This window comes from Monodon monoceros, unplaced genomic scaffold (genome assembly GCF_005190385.1).
Source record: "Monodon monoceros isolate NGI ecotype Baffin Bay Population unplaced genomic scaffold, NGI_Narwhal_1 Super_Scaffold_21, whole genome shotgun sequence".
NCBI classification, from domain to species: domain Eukaryota; kingdom Metazoa; phylum Chordata; class Mammalia; order Artiodactyla; family Monodontidae; genus Monodon; species Monodon monoceros.
The window spans coordinates 139,464,290-139,487,078 of NW_021703778.1; the positions used below are offsets into that span (position 1 = coordinate 139,464,290).

Consider the following 22,789-nt stretch of genomic DNA (forward strand, 5'->3'; position numbering starts at 1 on the left):
TAGTTAAAGGCCGGTTCAGGTTAAATATTTCTTCATGATTCAGTTTTGGTAGATTGTATGTTTGTAGGAATTCATCCATTTCTTCTACATTACACAATTTGTTGGCATATAAATGTTCATAATAGTGTCATGATTCTTTTTATTTCTGTGGTATCAGTTGTAATGTTTCCTTTTTCATTTCTGATTTTATTTGAATCCTCTTTCTTTTGTAGTCCAGCTAAGAGTTTGTCAATTATTTGTTTTTTAAAAAGAACAACTTAGTTTCCTTGATTTTTAAAATGGTTTTCTATTATCTATTTTGTTTATTTCTGCTTTAATATTTGCTGTTTCTTTCCTTTGACTAACTTTGTTGCTCTTCTAATTCCTTGAGGTATAAAGTTAGATTGTTCATTTGAGATTTTTCTTTTTTTAAATTTTTTTAAACTTTTTTTTATTATTATTTTTTGCAGTACATGGGCCTCTCACTGTTGTGGCCTCTCCCATTGCGGAGCACAGGCTCCAGACGCGCAGGCTCAGCGGCCATGGCTCACGGGCCCAGCCACTCCACGGCATGTGGGATCTTCCTGGACCGGGGCACGAACCTGTGTCTCCTGCGTCGGCAGGCGGACTTTCAACCACTGTGCCACCAGGGAAGCCCATAGATTTTTCTTCTTTTTTTAAAATGTAGTAGTTGTCACTATAAAACTCCCTTTTGACACTGCTTTTTCTGTATCCCATAAGTTTGGGTGTGCTTTCTATTTCTTTTCATTTGTCTCAAGTTATTTTCTAATTTGCCTTTTGATCTATTCTTTGGCCCAGTGGCTGTTCAAGAGTCTGTTGTTTTTCCACATATTTGTGAATTTTCCAGTTTTCCTTATATTATTGATTTCTAGTTTCATTCCATTGTGGTCAGAAAAGATACTTGCTGTAATTTCAGTATTCTTAAATTTGTTGAGACTTGTTTTGTGACCTAACATGTGATCTATCCTGAAGAATGTTCTGTGTGCACTTGAGAAGGATGTATAGTCTGCTGCTATTGGATACAGTGTTCTGTATATGTGTGTTAGGTCCATTTGAACTGTAGTGTTTTTCAGGTCTACTGTTTCCTTGCTGATTTTCTGTCTGGATGTTCTGTCTATTATGTAAAGTGGGGTATTGAAATCTCCTACTATTGTTGTATTGTAGTCTATTTCTCCCTTCAAATCTATCAATATTTGCTTTATTTATTTAGGTACTCTGATGCTGAGTGCATATATATTTATAATTGTTATAGCTTCCTGTTGACTTGACCCTTTAACATTATATAATAGCCTTCTTTCTCTCTTGTGACCGTTTTTGATTTGAACTCTATATTGTCTGATATAAGTACATCCACCGCTGCTCTCTTTTGGTTACCACTTGCATAGAGTATCTTCTTGCATGTGTGTACTTATTTCTATAGTGAATCTCTTGTGGACAGCATATAGTTCAATCTTTGTTCTTTTCTTTCTTTTTTAAATTTTACGCATTGAGTCACTGTATGTCATTTGATTTGGGAGTTTAATCCATTTACATTTAATACAGCTATTGATAGCTAAGGACTTACTATTGCCATTTTGTTCATTTTTTCTAATATTTTGTAGTTTCTTGTTCCATTCTTCCTCTCTTGCTTTCTTCCTTTGTGATTTGATGGTCTTTTGTTACTGGTATGGTTTGAGTCCTTTCATGTATATCATGTGTTTTTGCTTTGTGGTTACCATGAGATTTTCATTAATTATCTTATATTTATCACAGTCTATTTTAAGCTGATAACAATTTAATTTCAATAGCACACAAAACTCAACACTTTTGCTTTTCTTTTTTTATTGTGTATCCATCTCTAATATTTTAAAATTTAATCTTACTATTGTCTTTTAACTTTAATAGTAAAATTAGAAGTGATTTACATACCACTATTGAGTTATTATGGTATTCTGTATTTGTCTTTATATTTATCTTTCCCAGTAAGTTTTATACTTTAATATGCTTTCATGTTACTCTTTAGTTTCATTTTGTTTCAACTTGAAAAATTCCCTTTAGAATCTCTTGTAATGAAGGTCTAGTAGTGATGGGCTCCGAAGCTTTTGTTTCTCTGAGAATCTTTATATCTCTTTCATTTTTCAAGGATAATTTTGTCAGATTTAATATTGTTTGCTGGCAGTTTTTTTCTTTCAGCACTGTATCATAGAACTTCCCAGCACCTTTATTATTTATTATGCTAAGGAGAACTATGAAGAATATATCCACAAAAGACGTAACATGTTGGTGTCCTAAGTTTATTTGTATATTTAACTTTGGAATGAGGAGGGAGTGTATTTATTAACACCTCAAAGAACACTGTTTTCGGAGTGCTACATGAATTTCATTATTCATTCAATACAGATTTGTTTGATACCTGTATGACGTTATCCTAGACACTGTATGGAATTCAAAAATGAATAAAATCTCGATCGTACTCTCAAGGAGTTTACATTTATTCAGGTTTTTCTAGATATGATTTAATAGCTGGCCACATTAAGAAAATTAATGTCATGCCCTTTGTAATCAAAGGACATTTTTTTCTTTCCTCCATCTTCTCTTTACACGTACATTGCACATGCTGAAGACTGATAACATGGACATAGTTTAGTACCATAAATATTAGACTTAAGAAAATTAATCACTGTCCTGTTAAGATCCACTTTCCAAACTGTTGCTTATTTTTAACTCTATTAAATAGCACATTTAGAAATTGTACCTGCATTTCCAAATGACATAAAAGTGTATTTCTTTAAAAATCTAGGGAAATCTCAAAAGTGGTTTGCTTTTGTAAAGTTGTATTTCCAAGGACTGTTCATTTATAGATTTCTGTCCGAAGAAACCATTTTTGAAAGATAGATGTATACATTAGTATTTTGTATTATGTGTGACCAATTATGATTGGACCTAGACATTAATAATTTACTTTTTAGAGAAGGATGGTTTTTCAAATTTTTTGAGGTCTCGTTGCAGCACCCGCTGATTTTCTAGCATTCAAAAAACCTTCAATACATTGAAAGTCTTTTTAGAAAGAAATGATTGTTGAATGAATCAATAGAACAATTCAGTAACAGAAATATAATTGAATAAAGAGACTCCCAGTTTCTTGATTTGATAATTTTAGTATTCATTTTCTTAATATTGTATATTTTACAATAAATCAGTAATAAACCACATTACCAGGAGATATAATTTCTTGAAACAGTTTTTTTTCTCCAAGATTTTTTTGATGTGGGCCATTTTTAAAGACTTTATTGAATTTGTTACAATATTGCTTCTGTTCTTTATGTTTCGGTTTTTTGGCAACGAGGCATGTGGGATCTTAGCTCCCCGAACAGGGGTTTGAACCGGCACCCCCTGCATTGGAAGGCAAAGCCTTAACAAGTGGACCACGAGGGAACTCCCTTGAAGCAGTTTTAGATTTGAATTTTAATTAGAGCTGGAAGCGGGACTTTATCTGCCACAACAGGGCCTTAAGCATAGAAAACTCTAAAAATAACCACTTACAGAATTTATTGAATATGTGTGTATTAGTTGGACTAGTAGTCTCACTTTTATATTTAATAGAAGAACCTTTCTATTGGGATTAAAAAGTTTAGCATTATTTAGACAACATGTTCTTGCTGGAAAAAAAATAAGATTAATGTTACTTAATGTTAAACTGACATCTGATAACTTCTTCAAATGGCAGGAACCAAGCCAAGGGCAGAGATATTTTTTGAACACTGTCTAAGCAAGACTAATTCATTGAAGTTTAATGTATGAATCAATAATTTGGCTTCTTATGAAAATCTCTAAAGATATTGTGCTTGCTTGTTCAGTCAAGTTGAAAGCATTGAGGAATATAACACTGCTCAAACTAAGGTGTGTAAAAATTATTTTATAAAAGAAATGTGCATAATGTGCATACCACAAATGTATATTATTAAGGTAGAGAAAGTGCTTTTTATTGAAATATAATTAACAAAGTAATATTAGTTTCATGTGTACAGCATAGTGGTTCAATGTTTTTATAGATTACACTCCATTTAAAGTTATTATAAAATAATGGCTATATTTTCCTCTACTGTAAAATATAGCCTTGCTGCTTATTTATTTTATACATAGTAGTTTGTATCTATTAATCTCATACCCTTATATTATCCTTCTCTCTTTATTTTTTTTATAGCCATTTTTTTTTACTGTGTTCCACACATCTATTATTCTCTTCTCTGTTCTTATTTTGAATTTTATTTTATTTTTATATTTTCATACAGCAGGTTCATATTAGTTACCTGTTTTATACATATTAGTGTATATATGTCAAACCCAATTTCCCAATTCATCCCACCACCACCACCACACCCTCCCTTCCACCCTTGGTGTCCATACGTTTGTTCTCTACATCTGTGTCTCTATTTCTGCCTTGCCAACCGGAGTACCATTTTTCTAGATTCCACATATATTCATTAATATACAATATTTGTTTTTCTCTTTCTGACTTACTTCACTCTGTATGACAGTCTCTAAGTCCATCCACGTCTCTGCAAATGACCCAATTTCATTCCTGTTTATGGCTGAGTGATATGTCATTGTATATACTTACTATGTGTTCTTTATCCATTTGTCTGTCGATGGGCATTTAGGTTGCTTCCATGACCTAGCTATTGTAAATAGTGCTGCAATGAACAGTGGGGTGCGTGTGTCTTTGAATTATGGTTTTCTCTGGGTATATGCCCAGTAGTGGGATTGCTCGGTCATATGGTAATTCTATTTTTAGATTTTTAAGGAGCCTCCAGACTCTTCTCCATAGTGGCTGTATCAATTTACATTCCCACCAACAGTGCAAGAGGGTTCCCTTTTCTCCACACCCTCGACAGCATTTATTGTTTGTAGATTTTCTGATGATACCCATTCTAACCAGTGTGAAGTAATACCTCATTGTAGTTTTGATTTGCATTTCTCTAATAATTAGTGAGGTTGAGCAGCTTTTCTGTGCCTCTTGGCCATCTGTATGTGTTTGGAGAAATGTCTATTTAGGTCTTCTGCCCATTTTTTGATAGGGTTGTTTGTTTTTTTAATAGTGAGCTGGATGAGCTGTTTATATATTTTGGAGATTAATCCTTTGTCCGTTGATTCGTTTGTAAATATTTTCTCCCATTTTGAGGGTTGTCTTTTTGCCTTGTTTATAGTTTCCTTTGCTGTGCAAAAGCTTTTAAGTTTCATTAGGTCCCATTTGTTTATTTTTATTTCCATGACTGTAGGAGGTGGGTCAAAAAAGGTTCTTCCTGTGTTTTCCTCTAAGGGTTTTATAGTGTCTGGTCTTACATTTAGGTCTTTAATCCATTTTTAGTTTATTTTTGTGTGTGGTGTTAGGGAGTGTTCTAATTTCATTCTTTTACATGTAGCTCTCCAGTTTTCCCAGTACCACTTACTAAAGAAACTGTCTTTTCTCTATTGTATATCCTTGCCTCCTTTGTCATAGACTAGTTGACCATAGGTGTGTGGATTTATCTCTGGGCTTTCTATCCTGTTCCTTTGATCTATATTTCTGTTTATGGGCCAGTACCATACTGTTTTGATTACTGTAGCTCTGTAGTATAGTCTGAAGTCAGGGAGTATGATTCCTCCAGCTCCGTTTTTTTCCCCTCAGGATTGCTTTGGCTATTCCAGGTCTTTTGTGTCTCCATACAAATTTTAAGATTTTTTCTCTAGTTTTGTAAAAAAAATGCCATTGGTAATTTGATAGGGATTGCATTGAATCTGTAGATTGCTTTGGGTGGTATAGTCATTTTCACATTATTGATTCTTCCAATCCAAGAGCATGGTATATCCCTCCATCTGTTGATGTTATCTTTGATTTTTTTCATCAGTGTCTTACAGTTTTCTGAGTACAGGTCTTTTACCTCCTTAGGTAGGTTTATTCTTAGGTATTTTCTTCTTTTTATTGCAGTGGTAAATGGGATTGTTTCCTTAATTTCTCTTTCTGATCTTTTGTTGTTAGTGATTTCTGTGCATTAGTTTTGTATCTTGCAACTTTACCAAATTCATTGTTTAGCTCTAGTAGTTTTCTGGTGGCATCTTTAGGATTCTCTATGTATAGTATCACGTCATCTGCAAACACTGACAGTTTTACTTCTTCTTTTCCAATTTGTATTCCTTTTATTTGTTTTTCGTCTCTGATTGCCATGCCTAGGACTTCCAAAACTATGTTGAATAATAGTGGCGAGAGTGGACATCCTTGTCTTGTTCCTGATCTTAGAGGAAATGCTTTCAGTTTTTCACTATTCAGAATGATGTTTGCTGTGGGTTTGTCATATGTAGCCTTAATTATGTTGAGGTAGGTTCCCTCTCTGCCCACTTTTTGGAAAGTTTGTATCAGAAATGGGTGTTGAATTTTGTCAAAACCCTTTTCTGCATCTATTGAGATGATCATATGGTTTTTATTTTTCAGTTTGTTTATATGGTGTATCACATTGATTGATTTGTGTATATTGAAGAACCCTTGCATCACTGGGATAAATCCCCACTTGATCATGTTGTGTGATCCTTTTAATCGATTATTGGATTCTGTTTGCTAGTATTTTGTTGAGAATATTTGCATCTATATTCATCAGTGATATTGGTCTGCAATTTTCTTTTTTTGTACTATCTTTGTCTGGTTTTGGTATCAGTGTGATGGTGGCCTCGTAGAATGAGTTGGGGAGTGTTCTTTCCTCTGCAATTTTTTTGGAAGAGTATGAGAAGGATGAGTGCTAGCTCTTTTCTAAATGTTTGATAGAATTCACCTGTGAAGCCAGCTGGTCCTGGACTTTTGTTTGTTGGAAGGTTTTTAATCACAGTTTCAATCTCAGTACTTGTGATTGGTCTGTTCCTATTTTCTGTTTCTTCCTGGTTCAGTCGTGGAAGGTTATACCTTTCCAAGAATTTGTCCATTTGTTCCAGGTTGTCCATTTTATTGGCATAGAGTTGCTTATAGTGGTCTCTTATGATGCTTTGTATTTCTGTGGCATCCGTTGTAACTTCTTCTTTTTCATTTCTAATTCTATTGATTTGAGTCCTCTCCTTCCTTTTCTTGATGAGTTTGGCTAAAGGCTTATCAGTTTTGTTTATCTTCTCAAAGAACCAGGTTTTAGTTTTATTGATCTTTGCTATTGTCTTCTTTGTTTCTATTTCATTTATTTCTGCTCTGACCTTTATGATTTCATTCCTTTTACTATCTTTGCGTTTTGTTTGTTCTTCTTTCTCTAGTTCCTTTAGGTGTAAGGTTAGATTGTTTATTTGATACTTTTCTTGTTTCTGGAGGTAGGGTTGTATTGCTATAAACTTCCCTCTTAGAACTGCTTTTGCTGCATCCCATAGGTTTTGGATCGTCGTGTTTTTGTTTTCATTTGTCTCTAGATATTTTTTGATTTCCTCTTTGATTTCTTCAGTGATCTCTTGATTATTTAGTATTGTATTGTTTAGCATCCATGTGTTTGTGTTTTTTACCTTTTTTTCCCCTGTAATTTATTTATAATCTCATGGCTTTGTGGTCAGAAAAGATGCTTGATATGATTTCAGTTTTCTTAAATTTACCAAGGCTTGATTTGTGACCGAAGATGTGATCTGTCCTGGAGAATGTTCCGTGTGCACTTGAGAAGAAAGTGTAATCTGCTGTTTTCAGATGGAATGTCCTATAAATCTCAATGAAATTTCTCTGGTCTATTGTCATTTAAAGCTTGTGTTTCCTTATTAATGTTTTGTCTGGATGATTTGTCCTTTGGTGTAAGTTAGGTGTTAAAGTCCCCCCACTATTAATGTGTTACTGTTGATTTCCTCTTTTATAGCTGTTACCGTTTGCCTTATGTTGAGGTGCTCGTATGTTTGATGCATATATACTTATAATTGTTATATCTTCTTTTTGGATTGATTCTTTGATCATTATGTAGTGTCCTTCCTTGTCTCTTGTAACATTCTTAATTTTAAAGTCTATTTTATCTGATATGAGTATTGCTACTCCAGCCTTCTTTGGATTTCCATTTGCGTGGAATACCTTTTTCCATTCCCTCACTTTCAGTCTGTACGTGTCGCTAGGTCTGAAGTGGATTTCTTGTAGATAGCATATAGATGGGTCTTATTTTTTTTATCCATTCAGCAAGCCTGTGTCTTTTGGTTGGAGCATTTAATCCATTCACATTTAAGGTAATTATCCATATGTATGTTCTTACTACCATTTTCTTAATTGTTTTGGGTTTGTTTCTGTAGGTCCTTTTCTTGTGTTTTCCGCTTAGAGAAGTTTCTTTAGCATTTGTTGTAGAGCCGCTTTGGTGGTGCTGAATTTCCTTAGCTTTTGCTTCTCTGTAAAGCTTTTAATTTTTCTGTCGAATCTGAAGGAGATCCTTGCCGGGTAGAATAATCTTGTTTGTAGCTTCTTCCCTTTCATCACTATAAATATATCGTGCCACTCTCTTCTGGCTTGTAGAGTTTCTGCTGAGAAATCATCTGTTAACCTTATGGGCGTTACCTTGTATGTTATTTTTCATTCTTCCCTGTTGCTTTTAATAATTTTCTTTGTGTTTAATTTTATTCAGTTTGATTACTATGTGTTTCGGCATTTTTCTCCTTGGGTTTTTCCTGCCTGGGACTCTCTGCACTTCCTGGACATGGGTGGCTATTTCCTTTCCCATGTGAGGGAAGTTTTTGACTATAATCTCTTCAGATATTTTCTCGAGTCCTTTCTCCCTCTCTTCTCCTTCTGGGACCCCTATAATGTGAATGTTGGTGTGTTTAATATTGTTCCAGAGGTCTCTTAGGGTGGCTTCATTTCTTTTCATTCTTTTTTCTTTTTTCACTTTTGCGGCAGTGAATTCCATCATTCTGTCTTCCAGGTCACTTATCCATTCTTCTGCCTCAGTTATTCTGCTACTGATTACTTCTGGTGTATTTTTCATTTCAGTTATTGTATTGTTTATCTCTCTTTGTTTGTTCTTTATTTCTTCTAGGTCTTTGTTAAACATTTATTGCATCTTCTCGATCTTTGGCTCCATTATTTTTCCACGGTCCTGGATCATCTTCACTATCATTATTCTGAATTCTTTTTCTGGAAGGTTGCCTATCTCCACTTCATTTAATTGTTTTCGTGGGGTTTTATCTTGTTCCTCATCTGGTACATTGCCCTCTGCCTTTTCATTTTGTCTGTCTTTCTGTGAATGTGGTTTTCATTCCACAGGCTGCAGGAGTGTAGTTCTTCTTGCTTCTGCTTCTTACCTTCTGGTAATTGAGGCTATCTTATCCTTCTCTCTTTCCCTCTCCCCACTGGTAACTACTAGTTTGTTCCCTTTGTTTATGAGTCTATTTCTGTTTTGTTATACACATTCATTTCAGTTATGTTTTAGGTTCCACATTATGGATAATATAGAGGATTTGTCTTTCTCTTTCTGACTTATTTCACTAGGTATAATACTGTCTAGGTTTATCCTCATTGTTGCAAATGGCAGAATTTCATTTTTTTATGCCTGAGTAATATTCCATTGTATATATAGTTACCACATATTCTTCATCCATTCATCTGTTGATGGGCACTAGTTTGCTTCCATATCTTGGCTATTGTAAGTAATGCTGCTATAAATATTGTGGTGTATGTATCTTTTTAAATTAATGTTTTCAGTTTCTTCATATATAGACACAGAAGTGGAATTGCTGAATTATATGATTATTCTATTTTTAGTTTTTTCTATATTATTTTCCATAATGACCATACCTATTTAATTCCCACAAACTGTGCAAAAGTTCCTTTTCTTCACATCTTCGCCAACATTTGTTACTTGTATACTTTTTGATGTTAGCCAGTCTGACAGATGTGAATTGCTATCTCATTGTGGTTTTGATTTGCATTTCTCTAATAATTAGTGATCTTGAGCATCTTTTCATGTGTCTGTTAGCTATCTTTCTTCTTTAGAAAAATGTCAATTTGTATCTTCTGTTTATTTTTTATACAGGATTTTTAAAAATTTTTAGTTGTATGAGCTGTTTATGTCTTTTGGATATTAACCCCTTATTGTGCATGTCATTTGGTATTGTCTCCCATTCAGTATGTTGTCTTTGCATTTTGTTGGTGGTTTCCTTTGCTATGCAAAAGGTTTTAAATTAATTAAATTAAATTAAGGTCTTATTTGTTTATTTTTGCTTTTCTTTTCCCTTAGGAGACATATCTAAAAAGAAATATTGCTGTGATTTAGGTCAAAGAGTGTTCTGCCTATATTCTCCTCTGGGAGTTGTATGGTTTTAGGTATTACATTTAGGGCTTTACTCCATTTGGAGTTTATTTTTGTAGATGTTAAGAAATGTTCTAATCTCATTCTTTTACATGTAGCTATCTAATTTTTCCAGCACCACTTATTGAATTATCTTTCCTCCATTGTATATTTTTGTCCCCTTTGCTACAAATTAATTGACCATAAGTTTGTCAGTTTATTTCTGGGCTCTCTATTCTGTTCAGTTGATCTGTTTTTTTTGTGCCAGTACCATGCTGTTTTGGTTACTGTAACTTTTTAATATAGTGTGAAGTCAGGGAGCATGATACCTCCAGCTTTGTTCTTTTTCCTCAAGATTGCTCTGGCAGTTCTGGGCCTTTTGTTTTTCAATATAAATTTTAGAATGATTTGTTCTGTGAAAAATGTCATGGGTATTTGTTTAGGGATTGCATTAAATCAATCTATTGCCTTGAGTAGTATGGACATTTTAACATTATTCTTCCAATCCATGAACATGGGATATCTTTCCATAGTTTTGGTATCATCTTCAGTTTACTTCATCAGTGGCTTATAGTTTTTAGAGTATAGATCTTTCACCTCCTTGGTTAAGTTTATTCCTGTGTGTCTTACTCTTCTTGATGTGATTTTAAAGGGAATTTTTTTTTTGGCTTTCTCTTTCTGATAGTTCATTATTAGTGTATAGAAAAGCAACAGATTTCTGTATGTTAATCTTATATTCTACAGCTTTACTGAATTCATTTGTTAGTTCTAAGAGCTTTCTGGTGGAGACTTGAGGGTTTTCTGTATAAAGTATTATGTCATCTGCAAATAGTGACAGTTTTACCTCTTCCCTTCGAATTTGGATGCCTTTTAATTCTTTACCTGGTAAATTGTTTATTTCTGTTTCATTATTTTTTCAGAGGTTTTCTGTTGCTCTTTCAATTGAAACAAATCCCTATTTTTTTTTCTTTTTTCTTCTTTTTTTTGTTTTTTTGCGGTACGCGGGCCTCTCACTGTTGTGGCCTCTCCTGTTGCAGAGCACAGGCTCCAGACGCACTGGGTCCGGACGTGCAGGCTCAGCGGCCACGGCTCACGGGCACAGCCGCTCCGCGGCATGTGGGATCTTCCCGGACCGGGGCACGAACCCGTGTCCCCTGCATCGGCAGGCGGACTCTCAACCACTGCGCCACCAGGGAAGCCCTTTTTTTCATTTTTTTTTTTGTCACTATGAATTTAGGTAAAACAGTTACCTATTGTGGTCTTGAAAGAATGTCCCTATATGGAAGTGTCTCTATACAGTCTGTGTGTGCCTGATGCCTGTGGTGAGAGAGCTGGATTTGACATGAACAGAAGTGACATCTTTCCTCAGGGTGTTGTGGCATCTATCACGTTGGTAGTGGATAGGGCTGGAGATGAAGGGATAGGGCCAGAGCTAACTGTAAGGCAGTGCTTCCCCTCTACTCATTGTCCCTCTCTGCCCTATTGGGGCTGGGGTTGGATCCCAAGTTTAAGGAGCAGAAGCCTTGAATATTGATTACGAGCTGGATTTGTTTCCTTAAAATATGTGCTCTCTCCTCTTTCAGTACCTGGCATCCTTGCCCTAGGAGAGCAGTGCTGCACCAACAGCGGCCATGCAGGCTCTGGGCTCATGATGGGGCATGGGCTTCTGCAGGTTGGCCACAGAGTTTTATGCTACCTCCAATTTGCTGCCTGTGATGACAGCCCCTGCTGCATCTGTGTCTCTGTTTCCCCCTGCAGCCACACACTCCTCCGCAGTCTCCACTAACCCTGTAATGTTGTAGGGCTATGCCACAGGGCAGGCAGAGCCCACCTGGCCTCTTGATGTGTATCAGGATGCAGGCTGTGAAGTCTGGCCAGTGTCAGAGATCAGGGTTGCTTCTGATAAGCTTTCTCGGTAAGCACGAGCATTGGCCACCGTGCTGTGCTCAGACACTGCCCAGGTCTGAGTCACCTCTGCCTCCCACAGATGAGCCTTCCCAGTTGTGGCAACTGTCACTCCATTGTGGAGCTCTGAGGTGAAATAAGCATGGCTGGAGCATTAGCTCAGCTTGGGCTGGGGTGCATGCTGGGGCTGTTGTGGGAAACTGGGTAGTCACTCATGCAGTCCTAATTCTCCCTCTCTGTTCTGCCGTGGGAGCAAGCCAGTGCTGGTTAACTCCTCACAAATGAAGTCCGTGCTGCTGACAGCCCTCCTGTTCATCGCAGCAGAGCTCAACCAGCCAAGGGGGCTTATCTTCCCTGTGTCAGACTCCAGTACTAGGGCACCTAATATGTGGCTGGAACCACTCTCCAGGGAAATTCTCCACCCCTGTAATCTCCCTTTTCCTCTGAGTCCCCTCCCAGGGGCACAAGTCCTGACCTGATCACTTCCCTTGCTGCCTGATTCCCTGTGATTCTGTCTTACAACCTTAGTTGTACAGGAGTCTTTATGCCAATTTTCAGTTACTTTTTAGTGAGAATTGTTCCTCATGTAGATGTATTTTTTTTTATTGGAGTATAGTTGATTTATAATGTTACTTTCTGCTGTACAGAGAAGTCAATCAGTTATACATATATCCTTTTTTAGATTCCTTTCCCATATAGGTCATTAAAGAGTATTGAGTAGAGTTCCCTGTGCTATACAGTAGGTCCATATTAGTTATCTATTTTATATATAGTAGTATGTATATGTCAATCCCAATCTCCCAATTTATCCCTCCCCTCCTTTTCCCCCTGGTAACCATAAGATTGTTTTCTACATCTGTGACTGTATTTCTGTTTTGTAAATAAGTTCATTTTGACCTTTTATTTAGATTCCACATATAAGCGATATCATATTTGTCTTTCTCTGTGTGACCTCACTCAGTATGACAGTCTCTAGGTCCACCCATGTTGCTGCAAATGGCATTATTTTGTTCTTTTTTATGGCTGATTAATACTCCGTTGTATATATGTACCACATCTTCTTTATCCATTCCTCTGTTGATGGACATTTAGCTTGCTTCAATGTCCTGGCTGTTGTAAATAGTGCTGCAGTGAACAATGGGGTGTATGTATCTTTTCGAATTATGGTTTTCTCTGGGAATATGCCCAGGAGGGGGATTCCTGGATTATAGGGTAGTTTTATTTTTAGTTTATTAAAGAACCTCCATACTATTCTCCATAGTGGCTGTACCAATTTACATTTCCACCAACAGTGTAGAAGAGTAAAAGGTAAATTAAGGAAACAATCCCACTTACCACCACATCAAAAAGAATAAAATACCTAGGAATAAACCTATCTAAGGAAGCAATAGACCTGTATTTGGATAACTATAAGATACTGGTGAAAGAAATCAAAGGTGACACAAACAGATGGAGAGAGATACCATGTTCTTGGATTGGAAGAATTAACAGTATCAAAATGACTGTAGTACCCAAAGCAATCTGCATATTCAATGTAATCCCTATCAAGTTACCAATGGTATTTTTCCCAGAACTAGAACAAAAAGTTTTACAATTTGTATGGAAACCCGGAAGACCCCAAATAGCCAAAGCAATCTTGAGAAAGCACAACGGAGTGTAAATAATCAGGTTCCCTGACTTCAGCCTATACTACAAAGCTACAGTAATCAAAACTGTATGGTACTGGCACAAAAACAAATACAGGTGAATGAAACAGGATAGAAAGTCCAGAGATAAACCCACGCACCTGTTCCATGTCACAGTCTATGACAAAGGAGGCAAGAATATACAGTGGAGAAAACACTGTCTCTTCGGTAAGTGGTGCTGGGAAAACTGGATAGCTACATGTAAAAGAAAGAAATTAAAACACTCCCTAACACCACACACAAAAATAAACTCAAAGTGGATTAAAGACCTAAATGTAAGGCTGGATACTATAAAACTCTTAGAAGAAAACATAGGCAGAACACTATCTGACATAAAGCAAGATCTTTTTGACCTGCCTCCTATAGTAATGTAGATGTATTTTTGGTGTGTTCATGCTTTCTCCCACTCATCCATCTTGATCTGAAAGTCTGGAGACACTGCTCTTAAAAAAGATTTTGTTTATGATCTTGGTGAAAATTCACATGTCTGGCTCCTCTAACCTCTCGCATTAATTTACCAAATGTGTGCTGCTTTATCAAGCTTTAATTACTCACTATTTGCCAAGTGTAGAAAGTAATTTAAAATATAATCTGTACCTTCATAATCTAGTGGAGAAGGTAGTTCTCTAAACAGCTAATTATAATAGTAGGATAAAAGCTATAATGCAAGTGTGAGTAAGGCACTATTCACAGTAGAGGAGGTGCTTATTTCTGCTTCCAGAGTTTGTGTAAGTGTTTTCAAAGTGGTATTTGACTCCTGAAGGTTGATATGGAGTTTTGGGGGTGTAGAAGAGCATTCAAGGTACAGGTAATAGAGAGGCATAAAGCATTTATGAAATTAGTGACAATTGGGCATGGCTAGAACAAAGAGGTACTGTGAAAGGGTTACAGGAAATGAAACAAGAAATGGACTGAGGAGTAGAGTTTATAAAGGGAATTCTCATCACTTCTTAAGGTATTATCCATTAATAAGGATGTGACATGAGAAGAATTACATTTTAGAAAGATACAGCTTGTTACAACTGTGGTGAGGATACTACTAAAACTGTGGTTAGAAATGATAAAATCTTAAAGTACTGAAGTGGAAATGGAAGAATGGCTATTTTCCAGATAAATTAAGGCCAATAAAAATTTGACTGTTATTACTTGTTGTAGGGGCTGAGAAAGGTAAAGGCATTTGAAAGATTTCCACACTTACGACATGGACTACTGGATCAATTAACATTTACCATAACAAAAACTGGGGAGAACTGTAGAAGAAGCAGATTAGAGTTGGGGAGAAAATTAAAATATTTCTGAGCAACTTTGAATTACCTTTAAATATTTCTATTCCTAATGAATTTGGACCAATATTTTTTTTCTGGAACTGTTTCAGTAATGGCAATCACTATCTACAGATTCCTTTATTTTTATTACATAGATTAATTCATTCAGAAAAGTCATATAATTAGAAGCCTGTTAAATGAAATTGCATTAAGGAAATAAATGTATTATCACATTTAATTCTAACAGTAAATTAACAGACACAAGCACAGTCATGTTTCAAAAGAGAATTGCTGATAATACACAAAGGAAGACCTGGAACATTTTATAGGATAAGCCAAATGTTAGGACACAAAAAAAATGTCTCAGTAAATTTAAAAGGATTGAAATCATTCCAAGTATTTTCTCTGGCCACATTGGAAAGATGCTAGCAAACAAAAATGTAGGGAATCTAGAAAATTCACAATATATGGAAACTAAACAGTTCACTCTTAACCAGTGGTTCAAAAAGAAATCACAAGGTTAATTAGAAAATACCTTGAGACAAATGTAAACAAAAACACAGCATACCAAAACTTACGGGATGCAGTGGAAGCACTCTTCAAAGGGAAATATATAGCTATAAATGTCCACATCAAAAAGAAAGAAACATCCTCGATAAATACAGTACTTTATACCCTGAAGGACTAGAGAAAAAGAGAAACCTAACTCCAAAACTAGCAAACTTAGCTATGACAACAACATAAAAGTAGGAAGATAGCCCTGTTTAGGAGCAGACATTTCATATAATGATTTAAGTTTTTATCAATCAACTAGATTGCTATAAATTTAGAATATTAAATGTATTCCCCATGGTAACCACTAAAAAAATACCTAAAAGTTGTAAAACAGGAAATGACAAGGGAATTAAAATGATTCACTACAGAAAAAGAAAAAAAATCAGCTTAAATACGTAAGACAATTAGTGTAAGGAAGGGAGGGAGGCAGGGTAAAAAGAAAAGATCAAGGAAGAAAATAATAAGGATTAAGGTGGAGCTAAATAGAGAATAGAAAAACAGCACAGAGTCAACAAAAGCAAAAGTTTGTTCTCTGAAAAAATTAACAAAATTGACAAACCATTAGCTAGATTGATTAAGAAAAAGAGGAAGCTCAAAAACAAATCAGAAATAAAGATGTGAATATTACTACTGATCTTACACAAATAAAAATGATTATAAAATATCCTCTAAACAGTTGTATGCCAACAAATTTGGTAACCTAGATGAAATAGACAAATTCCAAGAAGCATGTGAATTACCTAAACTGACATAAAAATAAATAGAAAGTCTCAACAGATCTGTAACAAGTAAACAGATTTTCAACAATTAAAAACCTCCCACCAAACAGAAGATTGTAAAACAGCTATACTCCAATAAAAATTAATTACAAAAAAGAATCTCCCACCAAAGAAAAGTCTAGGACCAGATTACTTCACTGGTAAATTATTCCAAACATTTAAAGAATTAACATTATGCTTTTCAAACTCTTCCATAAAACAGAAGAGGAGAAAATACTTTCTAACTCATTCAATGAGGCCAGAATTACCTTGCTACCAAAGCCAGATAAAGACATCCAGAAGAAAGAAAAATTATAGAGTAATAACCCTTATGAATATAGATGCAAAATAGGAAAGTATTAGGACACTGAATGCAACCACATATTAAAAGAATTATACACAGTGACCAAGTGAGATTACCCCAGGTGTTCAAGGGTAGTTCAATATAAGAAAATTAATCACTGCAATAATACCACATTAATAGAAAGATTGAAAAGCAGAAAACCACATGATCATCTCATTTGACACAGAGAAAGCATTTAACAAAAATCCAGCATTCTTTTCATGGTAAAAACACTCAGAAAACTAGGAACAGAGGGAACTTCCTTAACCTGATAAAAGGCATTTGTGAAAACCCCACAACTAACGCCATATTCAGTTGTGAAAAATGGAAAGCTTTCTTTTTATATCTGGAACAAGACAAAGATACCTGCTTTCACCACTGATGTTGAACGTTGCATTGGAAGTTCTAGCCAGCGTATTTAGACAAGGACAAGAAATAAAAGGCATCCAGCCTGTTAAGTGAGAAGTAAATCTACCTCTATTCACAGATAATATGATCCTGTATATAGATAATCCACAAGAAAGTTACTAGAGTCAATAAACAAGTTCAGGGACTTCCCTGGTGGCGCAGTGGTTAAGAATCCGCCTACCAATGCAGGGGACACGGGTTCGGCCCCTGCTCCAGGAAGATCCCACATGCCGTGCAGCAACTAAGGCCATTCACCACAACTACTGAGCCTGTGCTCTAGAGCCCTCGAGCCACCGCTACTGAGCCTGCATGCCACAGCTACTTTAACCCGCGCGTCTAGAGCCCATGATCTTCAACAAGAGAAGCCCACGCAACTAGAGAAAGCCCGTGCACAGCAGCAAAGACTGAACACAGCCAAAAATAAATAAATAAATTTAAAAAATAAACAAGTTCAGCAAAGTTACAGGGTACAAGATCAACACATGAAAATTACTTGTTTCTATACACTGGCAATAAACAATCTGAAAGGAAATTAAAAGCTACGCCATTTAAAATAGCATCTGAAAATAAATGCCTAGGAATACATTTAACCAGTGTGGTAAAAGACTTCTATGCTGAGAACCACAAAAAGATAGACCTATAGACCAATTGAATAAAATTAAGGATCCAGAAATAAACCCGTATCTATGGAAAATTCATTTTAGACAAGGGTGCTAAGTCAAAGCTTTGACAACAGCTTTGGGAAAGAAAAAGCTTGTCAACAAATGTTGCTAAATGATTGGATTTCCACATGGAAAAGAATTAACTTGAACCCATATCTCACACCGTATTCAAACATGAACTCAAAACAGATTAGTGTTCTAAATAGAAGAACTAAAACCATAAAACACTTTGAAGAAAACATAAGGATAAATCTTCAAGGCCTTGGATTTGGCAATGGATTCTTTTTTTTTTTTACATCTTTATTGGAGTATAATTGCTTTACAATGGTGTGTTAGTTTCTGCTTGGCAATGGATTCTTATGCATGACACCAGTAAAGTGAGCATGAAAAGAAAAAAATACATAAATTGTGCGGCACCAAAATTAAAAGTTTTTGTGAATCAAAGTATTATCAAGAACGTTAAAAGACAGCCTACAGAATGAGAGAAAATATTTGGAAATAATATCTTAGGTAAGAGTTTAATATCCAGAATATATGGAAAACTACAACTCAACAGCAAAAAGACAAACAACCCAATTTAAAAATTGCCAGAGCACTTGAATAGATATTTCTTTAGAGAAGATATACAGATGGCCAATAAGAACATGAAAAGATACTCTGTAGCAGTGGTCCCCAACCTTTTTGTCACCTGGGACCGGTTTTATGTAAAACAATTTTTCCACTGACAGGGCAGGACGGGATGGTTTAGGTGGTAATTCGAGGGACAGGGAGTGGCAGATGAAGCTTTTAGTCACTTGCCCATCGCTTGCCCACCGTTCCCTGGGTTGGGGACCCATGCTCTATATCACTGCTTATTAGGGAAATGCGAGTCTCAAAACTATGAGTTACCAGTTTACACCCATTAGGGTAGCCATTAAAAAAATAGAATAACAAGTACTGATGAAGATGTGGATAAATTGGAACCATCATGCATTCTTGGTGGTAGTGTAAAATCGTACAGCCACTGTGGAAAACTCTTTGGCAGTCCTTCAAATGCTAAACATGGAATTACCATATGATTGAGTAATTCATAGATTGAAGTTCTGATACATGCTACCATGTGGATAAAGCTTGAGAACTATGCTGAGTGAAATATGCCAGATACAGAAGGACGGATATTGTATGATTCCTCTATGTGAGTTTCCTAGAATAGTCAAATTCGTAAAGACAATGTTGTTTAGGAGTTACCAGGGCCTGGGGGAAGGGGAAAATTAGGAGTTATTCCTTAATGATTACAGAGTTTCTGTTTAAGTTATGGATAAGTTTTGGAAATAAATAGTAATGATGGTTGCACATCATTATGAATGTAATTGTCACTTAGCTGTACACTTAAAAATGGTTAAAATGTTAACTATATTTATTACAATAAAATAAAAAGGAAAACAAAAACTAGTTGACCATAAATGTGATGTTTGTTTCCGGACTTTCAGTTGTACCCTATTGCTTTATATGTCTATCCTTACGCCAGCTCCACATTGTCTTGATTATTGTAGATCTGTAGTGACTTGAAATCAGAAAGTGTAACTTCTCCAGCTTTCTTCTTTTCAAGATTTTTTGACTGTTATGTGTTCCTTGAATTTCCATATGAATTTTAGAATTTGCTTATCAGTTTCTGGAAGTGAGTTCTTAAGCCCAGTCTGCCACTCCTAGTTGTGGGACCTTTGAAAAATTGCGATTAGAGTAAAAGAGCACTTTACCTCTAGAATGATTCCTTTAGTGAGGAAAGCAGTGTGTTATAAGGGAAAGAACATGAAATTTGGAATCAGTCTTCCTGAGTACAATACTATAGAATACTGATGGTATGTTAAATTGATAGGTATTCTAAACCTAGCTGTGTCTCATGATGCCATGAAAATAGAAATGTCTGCTATTGTTCTTGATACATCTTAGTTGTGACAGAATCTATCAGTAAAAGTGACAGTTTGAGCATCATTAAAACCATCGATAAGAGAAGTTTAATTATGATTAAAAATCTAACTTATGTTTCCTCTTTCAGTAGTCATTTACTGTCTACCTTTTTAAACTACTATATGGAAAACCTGAGCACGAATGGTTGTTTTTCCTCCATGGTTATTGGGGTGGGTAATGGGCAATTATTGGTGGCACTCTGATGCTAATGGAAGAAATAGTCCATATTTTTAATACACTGTTGCCGGTTTTGAGAATATTTTTTTCTCCTAATTTCAGGTTGGGTGGGACTGTATCAGCATACAAGATAGTACCAGATGAAATAGAAGAAATCAAGGTATAGTATGGCGTTTTTCACCTCTACAAAGAATCAGTGTCTCAGTGGGAAGGTGGGCAAATAATTGTTTTTTCTTTATCCTGTTGAATCTTTGGCAGTGTTAGGACATCATTTAATTCCCAGTTATCCTGTTTGAATTAAAATATACATATCAGATAATCATCATCAGATTTCATCTACCATCATCAATACATGTTAGGAGAATCAAGAAAGCAACCCTTTCTTGTAAACTTCATTGAAAATTTACTTAAGAAAACACTTTATAAGCATTAGTATGCATAATGGACTTTTTAAAATCTTGTTTTAATTTCTTTTCCCTATCATCTTTCACCAATTATAAATAATATTAGTCTTCTAGTATATACTTCCTGGTTCCTTTGATAACACAGTAGGTCAATCTCAATTTAAAATTTACAGCACAATACATGAAAAATTGACCTTATTCTTTGAATATTACAGCATTGTTACATTTTTCTGTCTCTAACATTTTACTAAATCCTGTGGACTATTAGTCTTCTAGCATAACACGTGGCCCTTTCCTAAAAGCAGTTTACAGTCTAAAGAGAACTGAACTTAGTCTTTTCCATGAATAAAATTTAACAATTGGATAGCAAGGGTAAACAAGACGAGTTGAGCCTCTTAACAGTACATGTAAAGATCTCAACAAGTTGTTAAGTTTGATTTGATCAAACTTTTCTAAATCAAGTTCAATAAATTCAAATCTTAGTAAATAATTCCTAAACTTGGTTACATTATTTTTAAATAAGTTAAATTCATGTTTATGTTCTATACTGTTACTTTCAGTATCTCAGGTGTTCTGTGTGGACAACACCAGTAATTAATACCATGATTGTATTCTAGCAGCAAGTGGGGGAAAAAAGTCAGGAGTGTCAAGAGACTCTTTCCAACTTGACATAAATTCATAAAGTAGTTTGGCTGAGAGGAACCTTATGTCTAATCCATATCTCTCATTTTTCAGAAAATAAAATGGGAATTAATAAAGGTGAGCTTGTTGAAATTAATTTTTTGTGGTGCTTAAAGGTGCTCTGTCTTATATTACAGTTGCAATATGTGTTAAGTGATAAAGGTAAACAAAGCATTCTATGAAATACATAGGAAGGAAGGACACTTGGTCATTCAAAAAAGATAATCAGCAAAATCTTTCTAAGAGGTGTACTAAGCAAATTGGAATTCTGTACAGAAGCAGAGGCACTTGTGAATGCATAGATAGGAGATAATATGACACCAGATAGATCACACGTGTAAAATAAAGATTGTTGAGATGTAGGATTGTCATTGGGCCTTTATGCCATGTTAAGAAATTTGGATTTTTAAACTGAAAACTATGGGGTGCCATTATGTGATTTTAAGAAAGAAAGTGGCATAATCATGTTGGTGATTTTATTAGGTTTTTCTTTGATGAGTGAGAAAAATTATTTCAGTGGAGAAGAGGTTCCATCTATAAGGAAGGAGACCAGATTGCAGGAATATAGGCAACGATTGAAACTTGAACTAAAGCAGTGGCAGTGAGGCTGAAGAAAAAAGCCTCAGATTCAAGAAATATTATTTAAGAAAATAGAATCAACAATACTTGGTGATTTATTGGATATTTAAGGGAAGCTGGAAAGGTTGACCTAGGTTTCTGCCTTGGGAATCTGAGTAGGTTGTGTTGGTGTTAACCTAAAGAGGAGATACAAAACAAGGAATAAGTTTGAGAGGAAATAGGGTAAGTTTTGGACTTACTGAATTTGAGGTTCCTCTTAGATAACCATATATCCACTAAGCCATTGGGTAAATTAGCTTGTAACTCAAAAGAAAGATAATTCTGTCTTTCAGTTGATACTGAGATTTGTCATTATGCAAAAGTTAGCTGAGGCCATGCTAGTTAGTGGAATTGCCTAAAAGAGCTATATGAGATCATAATAGTGGCCCAAAACTGTTGCCTTGGGGAAGGCCCATCCTAGAAACAGAGGATAAATATGCTCTTTTATTAGTTTAATTAATTAGCAGAAATGTTTTCAATTTTTTAGTAGTGACTTCTCTAAAGGAGTAGTGTTTTTCATTGTGGTTTTTTTTTTTTTTTTTCGGTACGCGGGCCTCTCACTGTTGTGGCCTCTCCCGTTGCGGAGCACAGGCTCTGGACGCGCAGGCTCAGCGGCCATGGCTCACGGGCCCAGCCGCTCCGCGGCATGTGGGATCTTCCCGGACCGGGGCACGAACCCGTGTCCCCTGCATCAGCAGGCAGACTCTCAACCACTGCGCCACCAGGGAAGCCCGTGTTTTCTTTTTAATTATAGAATTTTAACAGTTACTCCTCAAGAGATTCCTTGAAAAAAAACATGATTCATGGATGACATGTAATAGTGATTTTTTCCATCAGTTACTGTATCTAAAACAGCTTTAGAGAGTTTGAGGCCCGAGGCATAAAAAAATGTGAAATTGATTCTTCCTTTCAAAAGTGTTGGAAGAAAAACAGTCATAAAATATTTCAGCATTTTTTGGCACCATTAGTATTTTCAGCTGTATCTTTTTGTTTTGATTGGAGGAAATTTGAAACATCTGGTTGTAATGTTTATTTTATTTGGCTAGTATATGAGTAATTTTAAATTACCTAAATAGTACAATTAAGTCTAAATTTGAAATATACTCTTTGTAGTATACCGTGTATAAATAAATAGGCATGTGTACATTTACT

General features: G+C 35.5%; 1 protein-coding gene across 1 annotated transcript in view; it reads left to right on the plus strand.

Annotated features, from left to right (window-relative positions):
• Positions 1-22,789, plus strand: part of GPHN (gephyrin) — a 619,699-nt gene that overhangs the window by 197,714 nt on the left and 399,196 nt on the right. Inside the window, exon 3 of the mRNA XM_029239205.1 lies at positions 20,037-20,094. Coding sequence (XP_029095038.1) covers positions 20,037-20,094 — 58 coding nt within the window. The remainder of the gene's footprint in view (positions 1-20,036; positions 20,095-22,789) is intronic.